At 47.2% G+C, this 16,909-nt stretch overlaps 1 protein-coding gene across 1 annotated transcript in view; it reads right to left on the bottom strand.

Moving 5' to 3' along the window:
• PACRG (parkin coregulated) overlaps nt 1–16,909 on the bottom strand; it is a 285,139-nt gene that overhangs the window by 108,164 nt on the left and 160,066 nt on the right. Inside the window, exons 3-4 of the mRNA XM_087817736.1 lie at nt 14,894–15,065; nt 9,405–9,554 (exon numbers count right to left, since the gene is read on the bottom strand). Of these exons, the coding sequence (XP_087673862.1) occupies nt 9,405–9,554; nt 14,894–15,065 (322 nt within the window). The remainder of the gene's footprint in view (nt 1–9,404; nt 9,555–14,893; nt 15,066–16,909) is intronic.

The raw sequence follows: 16,909 nt of genomic DNA, 5'->3' as shown, positions 1-16,909 counted from the left end.
ACAGCGAGGAATATCTACCCTAGTAATATGACTGGCAGAACAGTTGTCTGAGACCTACGTGAGTGAAATACAAAGTTTAAACAAGGAATCGATTCTAACAACATCGATTTTTAAGGGATTTCTAGCTCCCACCACTGGTTGGACAAAGATCACAGGATCGTGTCACAAGATTGGGTATTAATCCCTGGCCTTGATAACAGGATTCTAAAGAAGTTTGTCTTCCTGACATAAAACAACTCAAACAGGACGCCTCCGACTGAATATACCTTTTTTTTCTTCAATGAGCCAACACTGAACCACTTCACCTGAACACAGCAAATTATAGATTTAACTATATCCACTCCTCTTTCTAAACTTTCCAAACTTTAAGCACTCTTTTTCTGGTTGAACATTTTTTGAGTCAAACAAATCAAACCATTGTAGCTGCAAAAAGAGTAGCTAAGTGCTAATAATATTAATCACATAGTTTCGGAGTTAATTTCACATTCCACATGCCAAAGATTTTCAACCAAGAAATTAAACAGTAATTAGAACGTATCTTCCAATTACAATCTAAGGCTGTTAATTCTTCAAATGTGTTGGATTGCCATTTCACAGGTTTTCATAATGGAAATTCTTGCATAAGAAAACTACCATTTAACAGGCACACTTGGTATATTATGCAGTGGGCATAGCAATTATTTATTTAGAGAAACTTAGCTATATCAATACTAAAAATCATTCATATGCTCAGTGATTATTACCCTGGAAACATTTTCTTGGAAATGGATTATGCTTTCTTTTTAAAATATAGGAAACTAAGAAAAATTTAATAGTATGATAGATATTTTTAGTAAAAGTAGGGAGAAAGTTCCAAGAAAAAATAGGCTGATTTCAGAAAGAGGTTCATACGAGGGCTTTTGCAGAACGTACTGGTAAATGCAGTACCAGAGCCCTTGCTTTGTGAGTTATTGTCAAAATTAGGAGAACACTGCTCTCTGGATTAATCCACAACCATGCTTGACTCAAGTATCCATCTGGCAAAGTGAGTGAAGAATAAATGGGAGAGCGCTTCAGTCTACATACCTGTGGCGCTGGGAAGAAGTGTGGGGGCTCCGTGGTTAGTTAGGATAAGGACTGTGAACTCTCCCATCTAGAGCGATGGGTCCCCTGTTAAAGAGCTGTGTTTGAAAACAAAAATGCTGTGCAAACTGAACTACCCAAAAGTAAGGTTTAAACTTGCTCCATAGCTTATTAAAATGTTTCCAAATTAATCCCATGGACGTTATTATTTTAACTTCCCTATCAGGTAATTCTGAAATAAACATCAAACATGGCTAGCCAAGAGAAAAACCAATCCAAATTCATCCAACAAGGAAAACCTATTGAATTATGAACTTAAAAAAAAAAGCACACACAGGTTAGTGACTGCAGTGTACTTGGCCTGCGGTGTGAGCACTGAGTTGTGATTTGTCTCCTACAATCGAGTTGAACTGTTCTTACAACACCTATCTTATCCTCCTTCCCTAATTTCACTGTCACTATTTTGTTCTACTTTTGTAAAGATGAACAGAAGTGCTACTATTTAGTTGGGGCTATAATTTCAGATTCATTATTTTGAAATAGCAAAATTAAGTTTAGGACAGAGTGAAGCCCACAGCTGGTTTTACAGCGTAAATTTGGTGATGACTGTTTTGTCGTGTTCTGTAGAGAAAACTACAGAAATGGCGAAATGTCTATTTTTGCATCTATCAATGTATCCCGAATAATGTCTTTGTTTTTAAAGGCCTGTGTGAATGTCCATGACCATGAAGCTTCTAGTTATCTGATTTAGCTATAGATCCTAACCCTCTGAGAAAACAAACAAGTGCATTTGGAATCAAACTAATTTTGATGTGCATCCCAACAGCAGCTGAGGGCCTTGGGCAAAGCACTGAATTCCCTTTTCCATCGACAGGTCCTAATACTTGCTTCTTACGGCAGTTGTGGGTGACACACAGAATAACCCTGAAGACGATGGATGGTGCACGGTGCTCGCTGCATTCACGATGGTTTATTTTCCACTTTGGGGAAGTGGATGCCTCCCTTTGCAAGTTGAATTGGACTTAGTACATTTTGTTAAGTCACATTTTTTACATTTTTCCGTTTCTTACAAAGGATGTTGACAGTGTGTCTGGGTTTAGTTGGCAACACTTTTCTCTTTCTCAGGGCTGCATGAAATATAAAGTCTCTTAAACACTTGATTATATCTTAGATTTGATGAAATATGGAAAGAAGTTTTCAAACATGTATATTTTTTGAAATATACTCTACGGGGTAACTCTACTGGGAAGACCTGGTCCACAGGTGACTATACTATGTACACCACTTTTCTCGACAGTTGAAGTGGGAAGGAAATGCTCCTGGATTAAAAATATAATGATCTGATGCTGTCTGGCAAAAAGAGTTGGGGCTCAGTGGTGCTCTGTCTGATGCTTTAAACCAGGTGAACTTGCTGCTGGTTCTTTGTGTTCGGAGTTTCTCTAGAGCTGTTTTGATCACTACTCTACAGTGGAGATTGATGCTATGAAACATTTGTGTTTCATAATGCATATGATTTGTGGAGAAGATAGCTACAGCCACTTTGATCTGACAGCGTCTAATAATTGTTAAAGCGGATCCATGAAACTTCCACTTAATCGGGACATTAAAGAAATCCGTTGATCAGAACAGCCTCAGAACCACTTTTCCTGGCAAAGCAATTTGCGTTTCCAGAGTATCTGGCCGCTTGGGCTTGGACGTAGGATCTATTTATGTTAGAAGTCTTGGCAGTGGCTCATTTCTGTCATATGACCTTGGATAAGCCATTGGATCCAATTCTTAGTTTCTTTATCTGTAAAACAACTCTGACAATTCAAAGACTAATGCCAGGCTGTCCTTTCTAGTGCTAGACTGTGGGGGTTTGAGGTGATGCTGCTGAAATTACTCGGGCGTGTATCACTGTTCTGACGAGGAGTCATACTGTACAACAGAGAACACCTCTGGCCAACAGGCTACTTGAACTCTGCTGGGGATGCTTGAATTCTTTTATCCCTGGCTAGTCTTCTGAAAGACATGTTGATCTTCCTGGGTTTACTCTCGACTTGTATGTAAATAAATTACTGACTCCTTAGATAATGTGGTTCAACTCTGAAATGACAACAGAACACCTTAAACTGTTTGTCGTCACACCCACTCAAGCCTTTTCATATTCGAAGCCCTCTCTGAGTTTATCACAGGGATGTAGAGCTATGCTACCTTTGTGAAGGGTATATCATGAATTCTGTATCGTGTTGAAGAGGGGGTTCCCAGGCTTTGCAGAGAGAGTCCACTTGCAGTGGCTGTGGGGATTCGAGGGAGCGACGGCACACAACCCCTCTAGCTGTATCTACCAAGGATGGAGTTGACCCTCACACACCTTAGGAGCCTGTCCTGGGCTGAATGACATCCTCCAAATTCTCCTTTCTGGAACCTCAAAATGTGGCCAATATTTGGAAACATGGTCATTGTCGATGCAATTAGTAAAGTTAAGATGCGGTCACACTGGGGTAGGGTGGGCCTCACCCAACGCTTACAAACACTGGTATCTTTGTAAGAAGAGGAGAGACACAGAGACAGATGCACAGGGAAGTGTCGTGTGGAGATGGAGGCAGAGATTGGAGGGTCCCGGGGACTGCTGGCACCCCCAGAAGCGAGGAGAGAGGCAGGGACAGGTTCTTTCCTGGCTTTGGAGAGAGTAGCCCTCCCTCACCTTGGTTTTGGCCTTGCGGTCTCCAGCACTGTGAGACAATGACCTTCTGTTGTTTATACCATGGCAGCCCTAGGACACTAAAATGCAGCCTTTACGACTAGATTCTCATTTCTGTGGTTATCACACTCCCAGGCCCTATGTTTCTAGACACAGACAGACAACTCTGAGATTAATTTACCCTCTGGGCGAGTACAGGCAACTTATATCACACTCCTGACCCCAGCATGAGTTTCTACAAGTGACTTTAGGGTGAGAATAAGCCTGAATGGAGCAGTCTCAGTGCAGCCACCAGGGACAGGACAAAATAAACAACACTGGCCATACAGACTGTGAACAAATCCACACACACAGATTAAGCACCTATTTCTTCTACGTGTGCTGTGCTCCGCAAATGACAGAGAAAGCCCAGCAGAAACGTTTTGCCCCCGTGGAAGCAGTGGTCTAATGGTTAGTAAGCAAGAGGGAGGCGCAGACCGAGGGGCCCCCAGTGGGCCTGCCAGCTCCACGTTTCTGGTTAGAATTCCGTTTAGACAACTGGTTAACTCTGAGCTTCAAACATGACCCTTCCAACCTGACTCTCAGGAGCCGTGGCGCTCTAGCCCTAACGAGTTCCTCCATGCGCTCATTCCGTGAACAAACATCCGAATGCTTTCAAATCTGACAAGCCTAATGATTTCAAAGGAACCTTGACGTCAATTTCCAAAATATAAACCCATAGACTCAAAACGGAACAGAATTCCATGGGAAACAGACCTCAACTCCAAAGCGAAATAACCTTTCTATGAGTCGGTCGTGATTTGGGGGTAAACCGTCAGCTCTGAAAACTTCATCAACACTTTCAAGGACCCTGAGAGAACAGGCCCCATGGAACTCAGAAATGTAAACGAGAACTGAATTTGGGTTGACCAAGAACGCTGAGGCTCTCATGCAAGTTCTTTCAAAAGACTACCAACATGAAATAATTGTTCCTATTTTTTAGAAACTACTTGAACTTCAAGGCCAAAGACCTGATACAAATATTCTAAAATTTTGTAAATTTGATGCATCCCCATTACCTCTGTGTTTTTTTGTTTTGTTTTGTTAATAGGAGCTTTATCCTTAATAATTCCAAACTCAACAACACAACTGTTCAACCACAGTAAAGTGCATAACGAATTACAGACTATTTCTATAATGGAGTACTACACAGCAACGAAAAGGGGTAAACTGCTTCATGCAACCTTGATGAAGCTCATAGATAGGTTCTTTTAAAAATTAATGTAACACTTATTTACAGATTTTAAAAAAAACACCTGTAGAGTTTTAAAAACCCACAAAATTAGAATTCCTATGTTTTAATGTATCTGAATTGAAGTTTAAAATTTTAACATCTTTCCCATGGGCTTTTATTGATTTTAGAGGCATATGTCCCGGAGCTATCCTAGGTAAATCTAAGGCTATTTGATTTCCACATATGGGAACAGGTTGTTTTGTTATTACTTTTACATACTTCATGACATAAATACGCTACTGTTAGCATTGCTGTTACCTGGGGCCTCTGAAGTGTCCCAGGTGGCACCTGTCTGAGGACTATCGGTGCGGATAGGAGCAAAGGGCCCGCAGCAGGGACTGCCTGTGGAAACGGGGTTACTGGCAAGCCCTCATCTGCCCGCACAGCCCCGTATTTCAGCTGTAAATATTTAATACCGTTTATTGGCTCCTGCCTCTCAAAAGCAATACACTGCGTCATTAATTTTGTAGCTTCATTTCCGAAGGCTATAAATTGAACAGTCCTATTGTCTTAATTTTATGTAACTGTTAATAACATTTGTAAAAGGACACGGGAACGAAGAAATTGCTATTTCAGAAACTCTCTCTTTCGCCCCAAAGCAGCCACTGGGAAGACGGCACATTTTAGACACCCAGAATTCGCTGTTCAGAATTAAGGCAAATGAGCTTGATAGCTGAGACCCAAGTTTGGATCCTCCAACAAGGACCCTGATCCCGGTGAGTCCTGGTGGTCACGCTCAGGCCTCCTTTTTGGACATATCTCCTTCCCCCAAACACCGGCCACATGTTCGAGCTGGGAGATTACGGCAGGAAGAGACGGATTTGAAAACCAGTCACCCCTGGATGAATCCCAGGGCCCTTCGCTCACCTGGCCACCTCCCCGGCGTCCGGCGATCAGCGGTATGGTGAGTCCTGTGAAACCAAAGGGGTTGTCGCCGCTGGGGGACCAGGAGGTGGTGCTTCATTCACAGGCCCGGGTTACCCAACAGAGGACGCAATACGCTCAGTCCCCTGCTCGTGTGGCTATATAATAACTTATACAGCAGTGCTATGCTTGCATGCGATATCACACAATAACAGACGCACGTAATACTGGGCATGTATATGCCTTTATACGATAATAGTGGCTCTCTCTTTTAATACCCGGACAAGGCCAGCCTCTGTGTGAAGGGGCTCTGGATATATTGCCTCGAACTGTGACGCCAACCCGACAGAGAGGCATTGTTGCGGCTACTTTGTACAGATGAAGAGACGTAAGCTCAGAGCTGTGGCACGAGTTGCCTAAGCGCTTCCCTCTCCCGGCTCCAGAATGTTACCCTCGGGTCTGCGTTTCGGCTCTCAGCGGAGAGTGACCTGTGGCGTGTTTTAAACCACAGCCTAACTAAGCCCCGTGAAACATATCATCCTAAACAGAAGCACAACGCCGCTCCTCCCAGGTCAGGGTCGAGGCCCCGGGCTGGTGGTCAGTCTGAGCACCTGGGGACGTGACAGTGACGACGGGGGGCTGCTGCCAGTCCCGAGGAGACAGACGCCAGGCCCGGGCTCCTCACCCGGGTGACCACCTGCACGTGTGCCCGGTCCCTGGCCGCGCAGCCCCTCGGCGCGTTTCGGAGAAAGTCCACCTGGCACTGAAACGACGGGAACTGCACACAGGGAGGGGCAAGAATTAAGATGAAGCCTGTCCTTTGCGGGGACACGGGCAGGCGGGCAAGTCATCGTATTTGAGGAACATTCTCTCGCTCCTTTTCTGTCCTTCTGTCATTTCTCTCGGGTCTCGTTCCCAAGATTTTGTCACGGGACTCGAAAGAGATGTGTTTGAACCTGAATTTTACGAGACGGTGATTTACATGAGAGGGAAGGAAGGAGAGAAGAGAGGAGACTGAAGTGTATGAAATTTTCTCAAATATGTTGAAATTGAGGATAAAGTTTTTTTTCTAAGGTGACATGCTGCAAATTTCTAATATAATTTTAATTATAAATAAAGATATCTGTTGCTGAACACATCTGCCTAAATAACCTAAGTATATATGGTTCTGTGTATGTGAGTAAAATATCCATAATCATAACACAGGATTTATTAAAACACCATTAAAGCTAAATTGTCTCTGGAGTGAAAAGACTATTGTAACTGGAAATCCTGCGATAAGCTTCTGCTAACAGAACTGGCTCTACGGCCACAAGGCCACGCTGAAGATTGGTTTTGAGGTTCAGAGCTCCAGTGCTCCGATTTTATAATCCGGCCTCTGGAAATACAGCCGGCTGCGTCCCGGCCCTGCACTGACAGGTTCCTAAGATAAGTAGAAAACGAAGCTGAAGCTGATACTGTTTTCAACTCAAATGTCAGAGAGACATTCAGCAGAAAATAGCTGAACGCAGAATTCCTGGTGCACGCACTCAGAAGCGTCCCCAAATGACGGGCCATGCGTGGGGCCAATTAAAGCTCCGGTATAAACCACAGATGCCTCGCGTTGATCAAAGCTAAACAGGAAGGTATCCCTAAGCCAGTCGCTTCTGCTGTTAAGCACGCGAACGCCTGCGGGTCAGAGGCCTGAGCAGAAACCGAAGGCAGAGAGACCGGCTGTTTCTGTCGGACAGTCCGAGCTCCCACCGCCCTGTCCACTTTTTACAGGTTTGAGGGAGACGCCGACTGTCTTTTGAATATCACTGCTTTTCTTCCTTTATTCAAAATGATGCTCAGGTCTGGGTTCCAGACTCTACAGTGTTGCGGCAGCCTCGGGACCGCCTGCAGGCCGGGAGGGGAAGGGGCCGGGGCTCAGGCTCCATGCGGGTGGAAACAGAAGCGAATGTTTATATGCGAGAAAAGCTGCGGAGAGGCAACTGCGACAACAAAGATGGAAACAGTGCGCGTGTCACAGGCCTCTGTGTGCGGGGCGTGGAGGAAAAGCTGGGGGATCACACGCTTGGGAAACGTTCAGCGGGACAGACGTGTGGAGGTGGCTGCCGCCCGATTCGCCCATTTCTTCAATAACTCGGCTCCATAACCTGCAGCTCTGTCCTCCCGGCTCTGCCGTCTCTCTCCCCGTCTCTCTCAGGCTAATTAGAATCGACACTGGACGTCCTTAGGGTTTTGTTCAGGGACCATAACTGGACAGTGCGCACACGTGGACTCAGCCTATGGCTCCACGCTGTTGCTGAAACGTGCAGCTGAGACCATGAGATACTCAACCACTAAACGCCCAGTTTTACTTTCCCGAGAGGGTGACCCTCTAGTCGAAACACCCCCGCTAACTCTGTAGACCTTCAGGGGTTCGGATTGGATAGCTACTCGCTCCCTGTGGATGCCCCTCAGCTCCCACCGCCTCAGCCTGAGTCCCCTCCGCTACGTAAGTTCAACAGGCACCACGAGCAGGTCCAGCGACTGAAAGGCAGCCGGAAACCTCCCGAGGACGCCGCGGCTTCCTGAAGGGTCCCCTGACCCGGGAGAATTTTAAAAGACACGTAGGAATGAAATAAACGAGCAGGACCCGTCCGTGGTGGGAGGCGCCCCACACTCGGCTTTTCGTTTCATTTTTTCGTACCCACCACGAGAAGGGGTCACGTTCCAACATTTCCCTGCAGCCGCCATCGCATCGCTCGCTCACGAGCACGGACGTCGGGAATTAACCGTGACGCCGACTCAGGAAAAGTGCGGGCCTTCGAGGGCAGCGACGTAAGAGGAAAACCACGTGCACATAGTTTCAAGAGGCGAGGAAGGAAACACGCTCTCCGTGGACAGAGCGCCCACCTCCCGCCACCGGTCCCCACCCCGCGGACGCCCTCGCCAGGCTGACACGGGCTCACCGGAGCTCCTCGGCGCTTCCAAAACATACGCAATAACACTTTACAGAATAAGCTCACCAGTACGTATATATTTTAAACAGCACTCGCCACCAACTAAGTAGCTACAAATAATCGATTGTTCTATGTATTTTTTAGAAATGGAAAATGCATATTGAGACTCTCCAAACCGCTCGAACCAGATTTTAATAAGATTGCTTTAAAATGTCATCTTAAATCAACAAAAACTGCAGTTTTAGCAGGAAGTATCTAAAGGTAGAATTACTATCAAGAGAAAGCACACACTCAACGCCTACTAGCGTATTCCAGAAACGACTGGAAAAACGTGGCAACTGAATTACAGGAGATCGCAGGACTGCTCCCGCCTGGGCGCGGGGGAGGGAGCTGCGGCGCCAGGGGCCATAAATGAGTGTTAACCTGACCGGTCCCCCGGGGAGGGGAAGGCGAGGGGTGGGAGTCACGCTACTTGGGCCTCCAAGTGCGTTTTGCTCTATACGCCCTAACAAACCCCCAACGGGCGCTGACTGACTCGGCTTCGAACCGCGCCCCCTCCCTGGGGCCTGACGGCCGCCCGCGCCGGGCCACTCACGGTTCATGTTCTTGAAGATGTTCAGGATGGGCAGGATCTGGCGGTAGTAGGGCACCAGCGCTTCCCCCACCATGTCGGCCGACACCACCAGGTGCTGGAGCACTTTCAGGGTGACGCAGATGACCTGCCGGTTCCGGAGGTTCAAGGCATCTGGAAGGTGGGCGAGGAGAGGCCAGGTGAAGAGCATTAATTTCTACGGTCACAGGGCAAATCGGCCGGCAGACCTTTGGATCACCGCGGGGATGGGCCCTGTGATTACGGCTTTGACTGCTGCGCTGGGGCGCTTGACGGGGCTCGATCTAAGAACAGCATGGGCTGGGAGCTGAAAATGTATCTGTTGCACAAAACGTACCTGTTGTCCACCTTCCGGGGGTCCCTTGACTCCAGCGGCACTGAGGGACCTTCGCTCTCTCACGCCGCCTGACCCTCCTTGGCCTCCAGGCGACACTCCCAACAACCTCATTCCTGACAGCCCTTCAGATTCAGTTTGTTCCGAAGATAAGTTTCTGCCATAAACTTTGGGCCCCCCCTTTTTTTTTTTAAATGTGCATTTATTCCAAGGAGGAGGTATTCCATAATAGTTAGGAGCACAGTCTTTATTTATTTTTTTAAATATATCTTTATTGATCTCAGAGAGAGGAAAGGAGAGGGAGAGAGAGACAGAAACATCAATGATGAGAGTCATTGATCGAGTCCGCAACCCAGGCGTGTGCCCTGACCGGGAATCGAACCCCGATCATTCGTGATCCCTCACCAACCCTGAGAACGCGGCTCATCGCCGCCCACAGGACAGGCGGCGAGAGAGAGCGAGGGTCCCTTAGTGCCGCTGGAGTCAAAGGACCCCCGGAAGGTGGACAACAGGTATGTTTTATGCAACAGACACATTTTCAGCTCCCAGCCCATGCTATTCTTAAATCTGTTCCCGGGAAACAAACGTGTATTTGGGGAGGGGGGCTGGGTCTATGTTTCCACTTAACCGAAGAACTTACATGCACGACCCGCGGGCACAGACTATAGCGCGGCGAAGGCCTGGGGGGTGGCGCGGAAGGGGGTCAGTGGGGGGAAACGGCGGACGTCCGTAACACTTTTAAGAATAAAGACAAACTAAGAAAAATAGAGAATGCAGGTAAGGAAAGCAACATTTTAAATGTTTAGAACTTTAAAAGGAATCAACCATAAAGAACAAGAGACCAAGGGAATACTAAATGGTTATTGAGAAACCCTCTGCGAGCACAGGGACGAGATGCACTGCGGAGGAAGGTCAGGGGACAGGGGGGTCCCTGGCATCCTCCCACTCGCAGGGCCTGGAAGGTGGCCCTTGCGCCTTCCAGCGTGGAGAGTTCAGAGGCCGGGGACCAGGACACTGGCCACTGACTGTGTGAACCTGGCCGAGAACCCCGCACTTTCTAGGTCTCAGTTTCCTCAGTCATGGGAACTTGTTGCTGACTTTCTAAGATGACCGCAAGTTCTAAGATCTCCATAGACGAGCTATGGAAAGCGTGTGTTAGAGACGATAAACGGTGGGACCGATACACCGTCATGTCCCAGACTAGTCCAAGACAAAGTCAAGGACTATGTGACCTTGAAGTACGTGCCATTTGTGGAGGGACAGAAAGAACCAGGCTTTCAGAGGGGACGACACCACACGCGACACACCTGCCAGGCAGCCCGGACCCTCCTTGGCCTCCAGGCCACACTCCCAACAGCCTGAATCTTGACAGCCCTTCAGATTCAGTTTGTTCTGAAGATAAGTTTCTGCCATAAACTTTCTCTTGGGCCCACGTTTCCCGTAGTTAGTGATGCTGCAGCCAGGTCCCAGCCGACCAGGGTCAAACACCGTCTCCCAGCCCTCACACTCCTCCTGCCAAAGTCTCCTGGTTCTGTCCTGTCAGGCCCTTGACCAATGTCCTCCCCTCCGCCCTCCCCTCCGCTCCTCTAGCCTCCCGCCCCCCCTATACTTTTTTTTTTTTTTTTAATGTGCATTTATCCCAAGGAGGAGGTATTCCATAATAGTTAGGAGCACAGTCTTTATTTTTGTTTAAATATATCTTTATTGATTTCAGAGAGAGGAAAGGAGAGGGAGAGAGAGAGACAGAAACATCAATGATGAGAGTCATTGATTGAGCCTGCAACCCGGGCATGTGCCCTGACCGGGAATCGAACCCCGATCGCCTGGGTCCTAGGTGGACGCGCAACCGCTGAGCCACGCCGGCCGGGCCCCTATACTTCTTCACACCAGTTCTCCGTTCTCTCTCTCGCTCTCCTGGTCCGGGGTCTCCATCCTTATTATGCCCCCTCGGGTCCGGCCCTGGACTCCCGCGGGAGCACCGCCAGGACCATCTACAGGTCTCCCTGTGCGTGTTCTCCACTCCCGCAGCCTGTCTTTCCTCACTGCCGCCGGGTCAACCTTCCCAGAGCGCGTCTAAGGACCTCGCCTCTGCTCAAAACATTCAGGGCCCCCCCCACACACACTCCATTTCCTGCAGAATAAAGTACAAACTAGCCAATCGCAAGGGTAAGTTTGAACCAAACTGAATTCTCAGTTAAGAATCCAAGACTATAAGGTATCATTTAGAGAGAGAATTAATTTATCAGCAAGTGTTCAACTAGCATAAAGCTAATCAACACAGGTTTGATGTTACTCTTACTCACATATATAAAAGGTTTACGCCTCGATCTGTTTACTCTAAATGGAAAAATTCCAACATTGGTTGCAGAGGAGCGTACTCTGGCCTGTTTTAGTGCAAACTCTCACGATGGGTAGTACATCTATTAGGAAATAGTTATGTCATTTTTTTGCGACCCCCATTGAATTAACATAATTGTGATGAATGTTGTTGTGTTGACCACGGCTGACAGTAACACACCTGAACTGTTACCCCTAATAGCATCTAAAGTGGGGCTCTATGTCCCCTTAAATGACCAGGGAATGGCTCTGAAACTCTCTAGCCCCTGAGAAGCAAAGCCAGGGTACATGTGATAAAGGCCCCTAAACTTCACCCGAGAGGGAAGTTTCTATATTGGCCATTTCCACATCAGCTCCTCTGTTTTCCTTCCTCATTGTTGGGGAATTAGGATGTACCATTAAGTTGGAAATCTTTTTGTTCTTAATATCCCACTGGAATTGAATAAAATCGAGGTGTGGTTTTTTTTTGTTTGTTTGTTTGTTTTTCTGAAACAAAGTTCTTTTGAAGAAGTATGTTAACAGATATAAAGAGGACTTGATTCTCTAGCTTGAAAGAGAGGAAATGTGTTCTTCCCTGTGTTGATGGCCTGAAAGCTACTGTCAAGGCTTCAGTGAGGACTCTGAACTCAAGGTTTAAGGTTTTGAAAGGGTCTTACATGGGAAACCCACTGACATTACGGATCAGCCAGGGGAACCTGTCCATTCAGAAAATCGGATTTCTATTGTACTGCTTACTGCATTCAGTAATGATCGACAGGGCAGAGTCTTCAGATATATAGAAACAGATGAATAATACTTTAAAGTCAAAGTGGTAAAATATTCATCTTAGATTGTTATAGTTCCACGTATGATTTTTCTCAAGCATAACTTCTATTACTGCCGTGCTTTTTGTAAACTGAGAACTTTTTCTGCTATTAGATATGGTTCACTACTGTGGAATCAGGAAAAATGGAAATATTTCTACTTCTTTTAATACTGGAAACACCAAACAAAATGCAAAACCCAACAGTAAATTCTAGAAGGTATTTTTGACGTATGCAATAAGTGTTAATAACCTTGATATAAAAATAGCCATCGCAAACCCAATAGGAGATTGAATCTTATAACTTAAAAATGGGCAAAGAATATGACTAGATAATACAAAGATTAATAAATACAAATGAACAGTTACTGTTCTAGAATGTTCAACTTCAGTGATGATTAAAATTAAAAGATTATTTTGAATATCATGCTAACACAAAGTTTTTGAAAAGGTAATAAGTGTGGGAACAGTTTTGGGGAAAGAGGCTCCCTCATAGGCACCAGGTTATAGACCATCCCAGTCTTCCTAGACAGTATCCATGTAACACCTGACCCAGTGATTTCACCTTGGGCATTCAATCTAAGGAAGTATGCAGCTGAGGGTAAGACTTACAGGAAAGGATGTTGTAACAGAGGAGGGAAACTAAAAATCCACAAGACGACCCTGCTATAGCTGGTCTCTAAGGGTGATGCACAAAGGAGAGGTCCCAGTGGGCCCAGAGGATGGGCAGAAGCCAGAAAATGAAAGAACTCTGCTGTCCACCACACACAAAGTTTGGAGTTTAACAGGTTAACTGTGAGAATTAGAACTGATATTCTTCAAAAGAATATAACAGAATCCAGAGACTCTAAAATATGTTACTCGTAATGTCCATGGGGCGATTGCATGTTCTGGTCCCCTTGAAATGAGATGGGCCCTGGATTGGGTCTGGCCGATGACTAGTGGACAGTAATGAAACGTGCTAACTCCCAGGATGGAGCCCTTCATTGCCACACAGACCCTCCTGTGGTCTGGTTTCCTCTGTCACTAGGACCGGTGACACTTACCAGGCTAGGTCCCTGAGCAACAGCAATAAACAGAGACCCCCTGCCAACCTGCAGCAGGTATGGGGCACAGGTGAGAAACAGGCCTTTATTTCAAGTCAGTTATTGCTTTAAGCTTTTGATTTTGGAAATTGGTTGTTATTTCAACGTAATCTAGCCTATTCTGGTTCATAAGATTCCCTTTATCATATTAAGAGAATTCCCTCTAGTCCTAGTTTGTGTTAATAACACAAATGTTTAAAAACGAGAAAGGTCGGGCCATTTTAGTCCAGATTGGAGCAGAGAGATGGAGGGTGGGATGATGAACGTCTCCAGGAAAAGAAAAAAGATCGTGGGTAATCCGATGTTCTGAACATCAGGAACATAGTATTCATTTGCTGGACCCTGAGATATTTGAAAAAAAATAGTACATATATACAAATCACACAAACAAAATGAGAGGCGACTGCCAGTGCTAGAAAAATAGGTGGTCTAAGGACAGCAATGCAGTCAGAGTCGATGTGTGACTTACAGTGAACAGTATTTGATCACAATAGCATGACAACTGATTATCGATTTAACTGTGACATAGCTATTAAAGAACTGAGGGGGAGGAGGTAAGCGTGGGGAAGAGGGACACATTCGTACCGTTGCTCGGTGACTGGCAGTCCCCACCAGAGCCATGTGGCTGGGACAATCCGACAGGGGGGACAGTGTCTCAAAGAGGTTCTCAAACGAAGACTTTTTTCTCGTGATTAGTGATTATTTCTCCCATTTATTCGTGGATCTCTTAGGAGACTTGGGATGTGTGGCCCCGCAGGTCAATTCATGAAAATCCCACAAACCGGGAGACAGCCTCGGTCTGTTGTTTCATTGCTTAATTAGCGAGTGGTCAAAACGTGGCCCCGAGAGCCAAGAGCCCCCTCCCGCGCCCCCCGCGCCCCCCCCCCTCCGCCCCCCGCTGTTCCCGCGCACTCACTTTTGATGGGAATGATGAGCTGTGGGATGACAGGGAGGATCTTGTTCCCTCCGTGCTCCAGCATGTCGTGGATTCCTTGCCGGGCGAAGAACTCGTAGGGAAATGTCATTTCACAGAGCCCGTCGAAGAACAGAGGCAGGTAGTGGTGGTAGTCCAGCTTCTCAATCTCCACCTGGACAGACAGACGGAACGCAGGCCACGTGAAAACAGCGCTGGGCAGCGCGCGGACCAGCCACGGTGGGCCACAGCTCGGGATGGGGGCTCTTCCGAACCTCCGAGGGCCTGACCCACCCGTCCCCTGGCGCCCTGCAGTATGTCGTCGCATCTTAGGTCTATTGGCAATGAGGCCGAAATCATCGATCTTTATTTATTTTTAATTTTAAATTTTTTTAAATTGTCACTCGAGGATATTTCTTCCATGGCTTTTTGAGAGAGAGAGTGGAAGGGAAGGAGAGAGAGAGAAACATCGACGTGAGTGAGGGAGACACATTGATGGGTTGCCTCCTGCACGAGCTCCGGCGGGGGCCGGGGATCGAGCCTGCAACCAAGGCATGTGCCCTTGGCCAGACTCGAACCCACGACCCTTCAGTCCACGGGCCGACACTCTAACCGCCAGGCAAACTGGACAGGGCAAAATCGTGGGCCTTTAAATCGTAGCAGATCAGAGCCATAACTAATCCACACGGGCCACGCCCTGGGGTGTGCTCCAGGCTTGCCTTTTGTTTTGTGCCGGTGAGCTTCTCACCATCCGGCACACACGCAGCGATGGGGAGGACTTGGGAACCGCACGGTACGTCTGCTGAAGTCAGACGTAAGACTAGAAGGACAACAGACAGGAACAGCGCAGCCCGAGGAGATTAGCAAGGGGTTTCCGACAAGAGCCTAACAGGCCGTGCGCATGACACATCCCTGTGACCGAGAGTGAGAGGGGAACTTGACCCCAAGGCTGTGTCTGGAGCCTCGGTGACAATTAGAATGTTGGCGTCATCAAGAAAAAATGGGAAAGACACACAGTGGGCCGAACCCCGAGCAGACCACGGACGCCTCCAAGTCAAAATAGCCTCACTCTCTCGTCTGCTTCTTCTGAGGACAGACACCTCTTATCCACCTGACGCCCCCGGCCTCCTGTCCTGACCTTTGCGGCAGCGCCGGGCCCGACGGGAAATGGGGACTAGAATTACAGAGCTGGGAGCAGGGGTGGCGTGTTGGGATCTGTTCACATGTAGGGGATTTGTTCTAGCCGGGTCCTCCACTGTCCAGAGCATCCGTGACCTGACTTACCACCCGCGAGGTGACAGGAGTGACAGCGACGTCATGGATGAAAGAAGCTCGTAGGCTCGGATTGGGGATACAACACGCCTACAGAGCGAAGCATGCAGCGTTCCTGGTAACGGGCGCAAATGTTCCTTGTTTCCAAGTCCCTATGAATGTCCCCGGCGTCTAGTTATCACCTTATAATTAAGTGAGGACCCATCGATACCGTAGAGAAAGTCCCTGTGATATTATCAGGCTTTTACCCCGCGGCTCCCTCTCAGCTGGAAGGTTCTGGAGTCTCCGACCACATGCCTGCTGCTCCTGGGTCTGAGCAACCGGTAACCACTCCATCAGGTTCCCGAGTGTTTACTGCGAGTCTCAGTTAATCAAATGCTCTAGTTTCCCAAGCAGGAGGTCTGCAGGTCCTGCAATACATCCACAGCCGCCTCGATGGTTGGAAAGCCGGGAGTTAAAGCTTTATTCTATGAAAGTCAGAATAAGTCCAAATAGGGCCGTCATATATTAATAGATAAGTACACTTTTTCCGATGGTGACTCTAGGCAAGACCCCTGGAATTACCTAGGACTCATGGAAACAGGTTTCCTCAGCGACGTTTCATTTGCTAACGGAGGCACAGATATGGAAAGTGTAAGAGTGAGCTTCTGATTGAGTTTTTTTAATGAAAACCACTCATCTCATTGTGTTTCTGGCCTTTCAGTGTGACGTTATTACCTTACACATTTGCTGTGGGGATGAAATGTT

This window comes from Miniopterus natalensis, chromosome 5 (genome assembly GCF_054644295.1).
Source record: "Miniopterus natalensis isolate mMinNat1 chromosome 5, mMinNat1.hap1, whole genome shotgun sequence".
In the NCBI taxonomy this organism is placed as follows: Eukaryota; Metazoa; Chordata; class Mammalia; order Chiroptera; family Miniopteridae; genus Miniopterus; species Miniopterus natalensis.
This window is presented reverse-complemented; position numbering and strand designations above follow the sequence as displayed.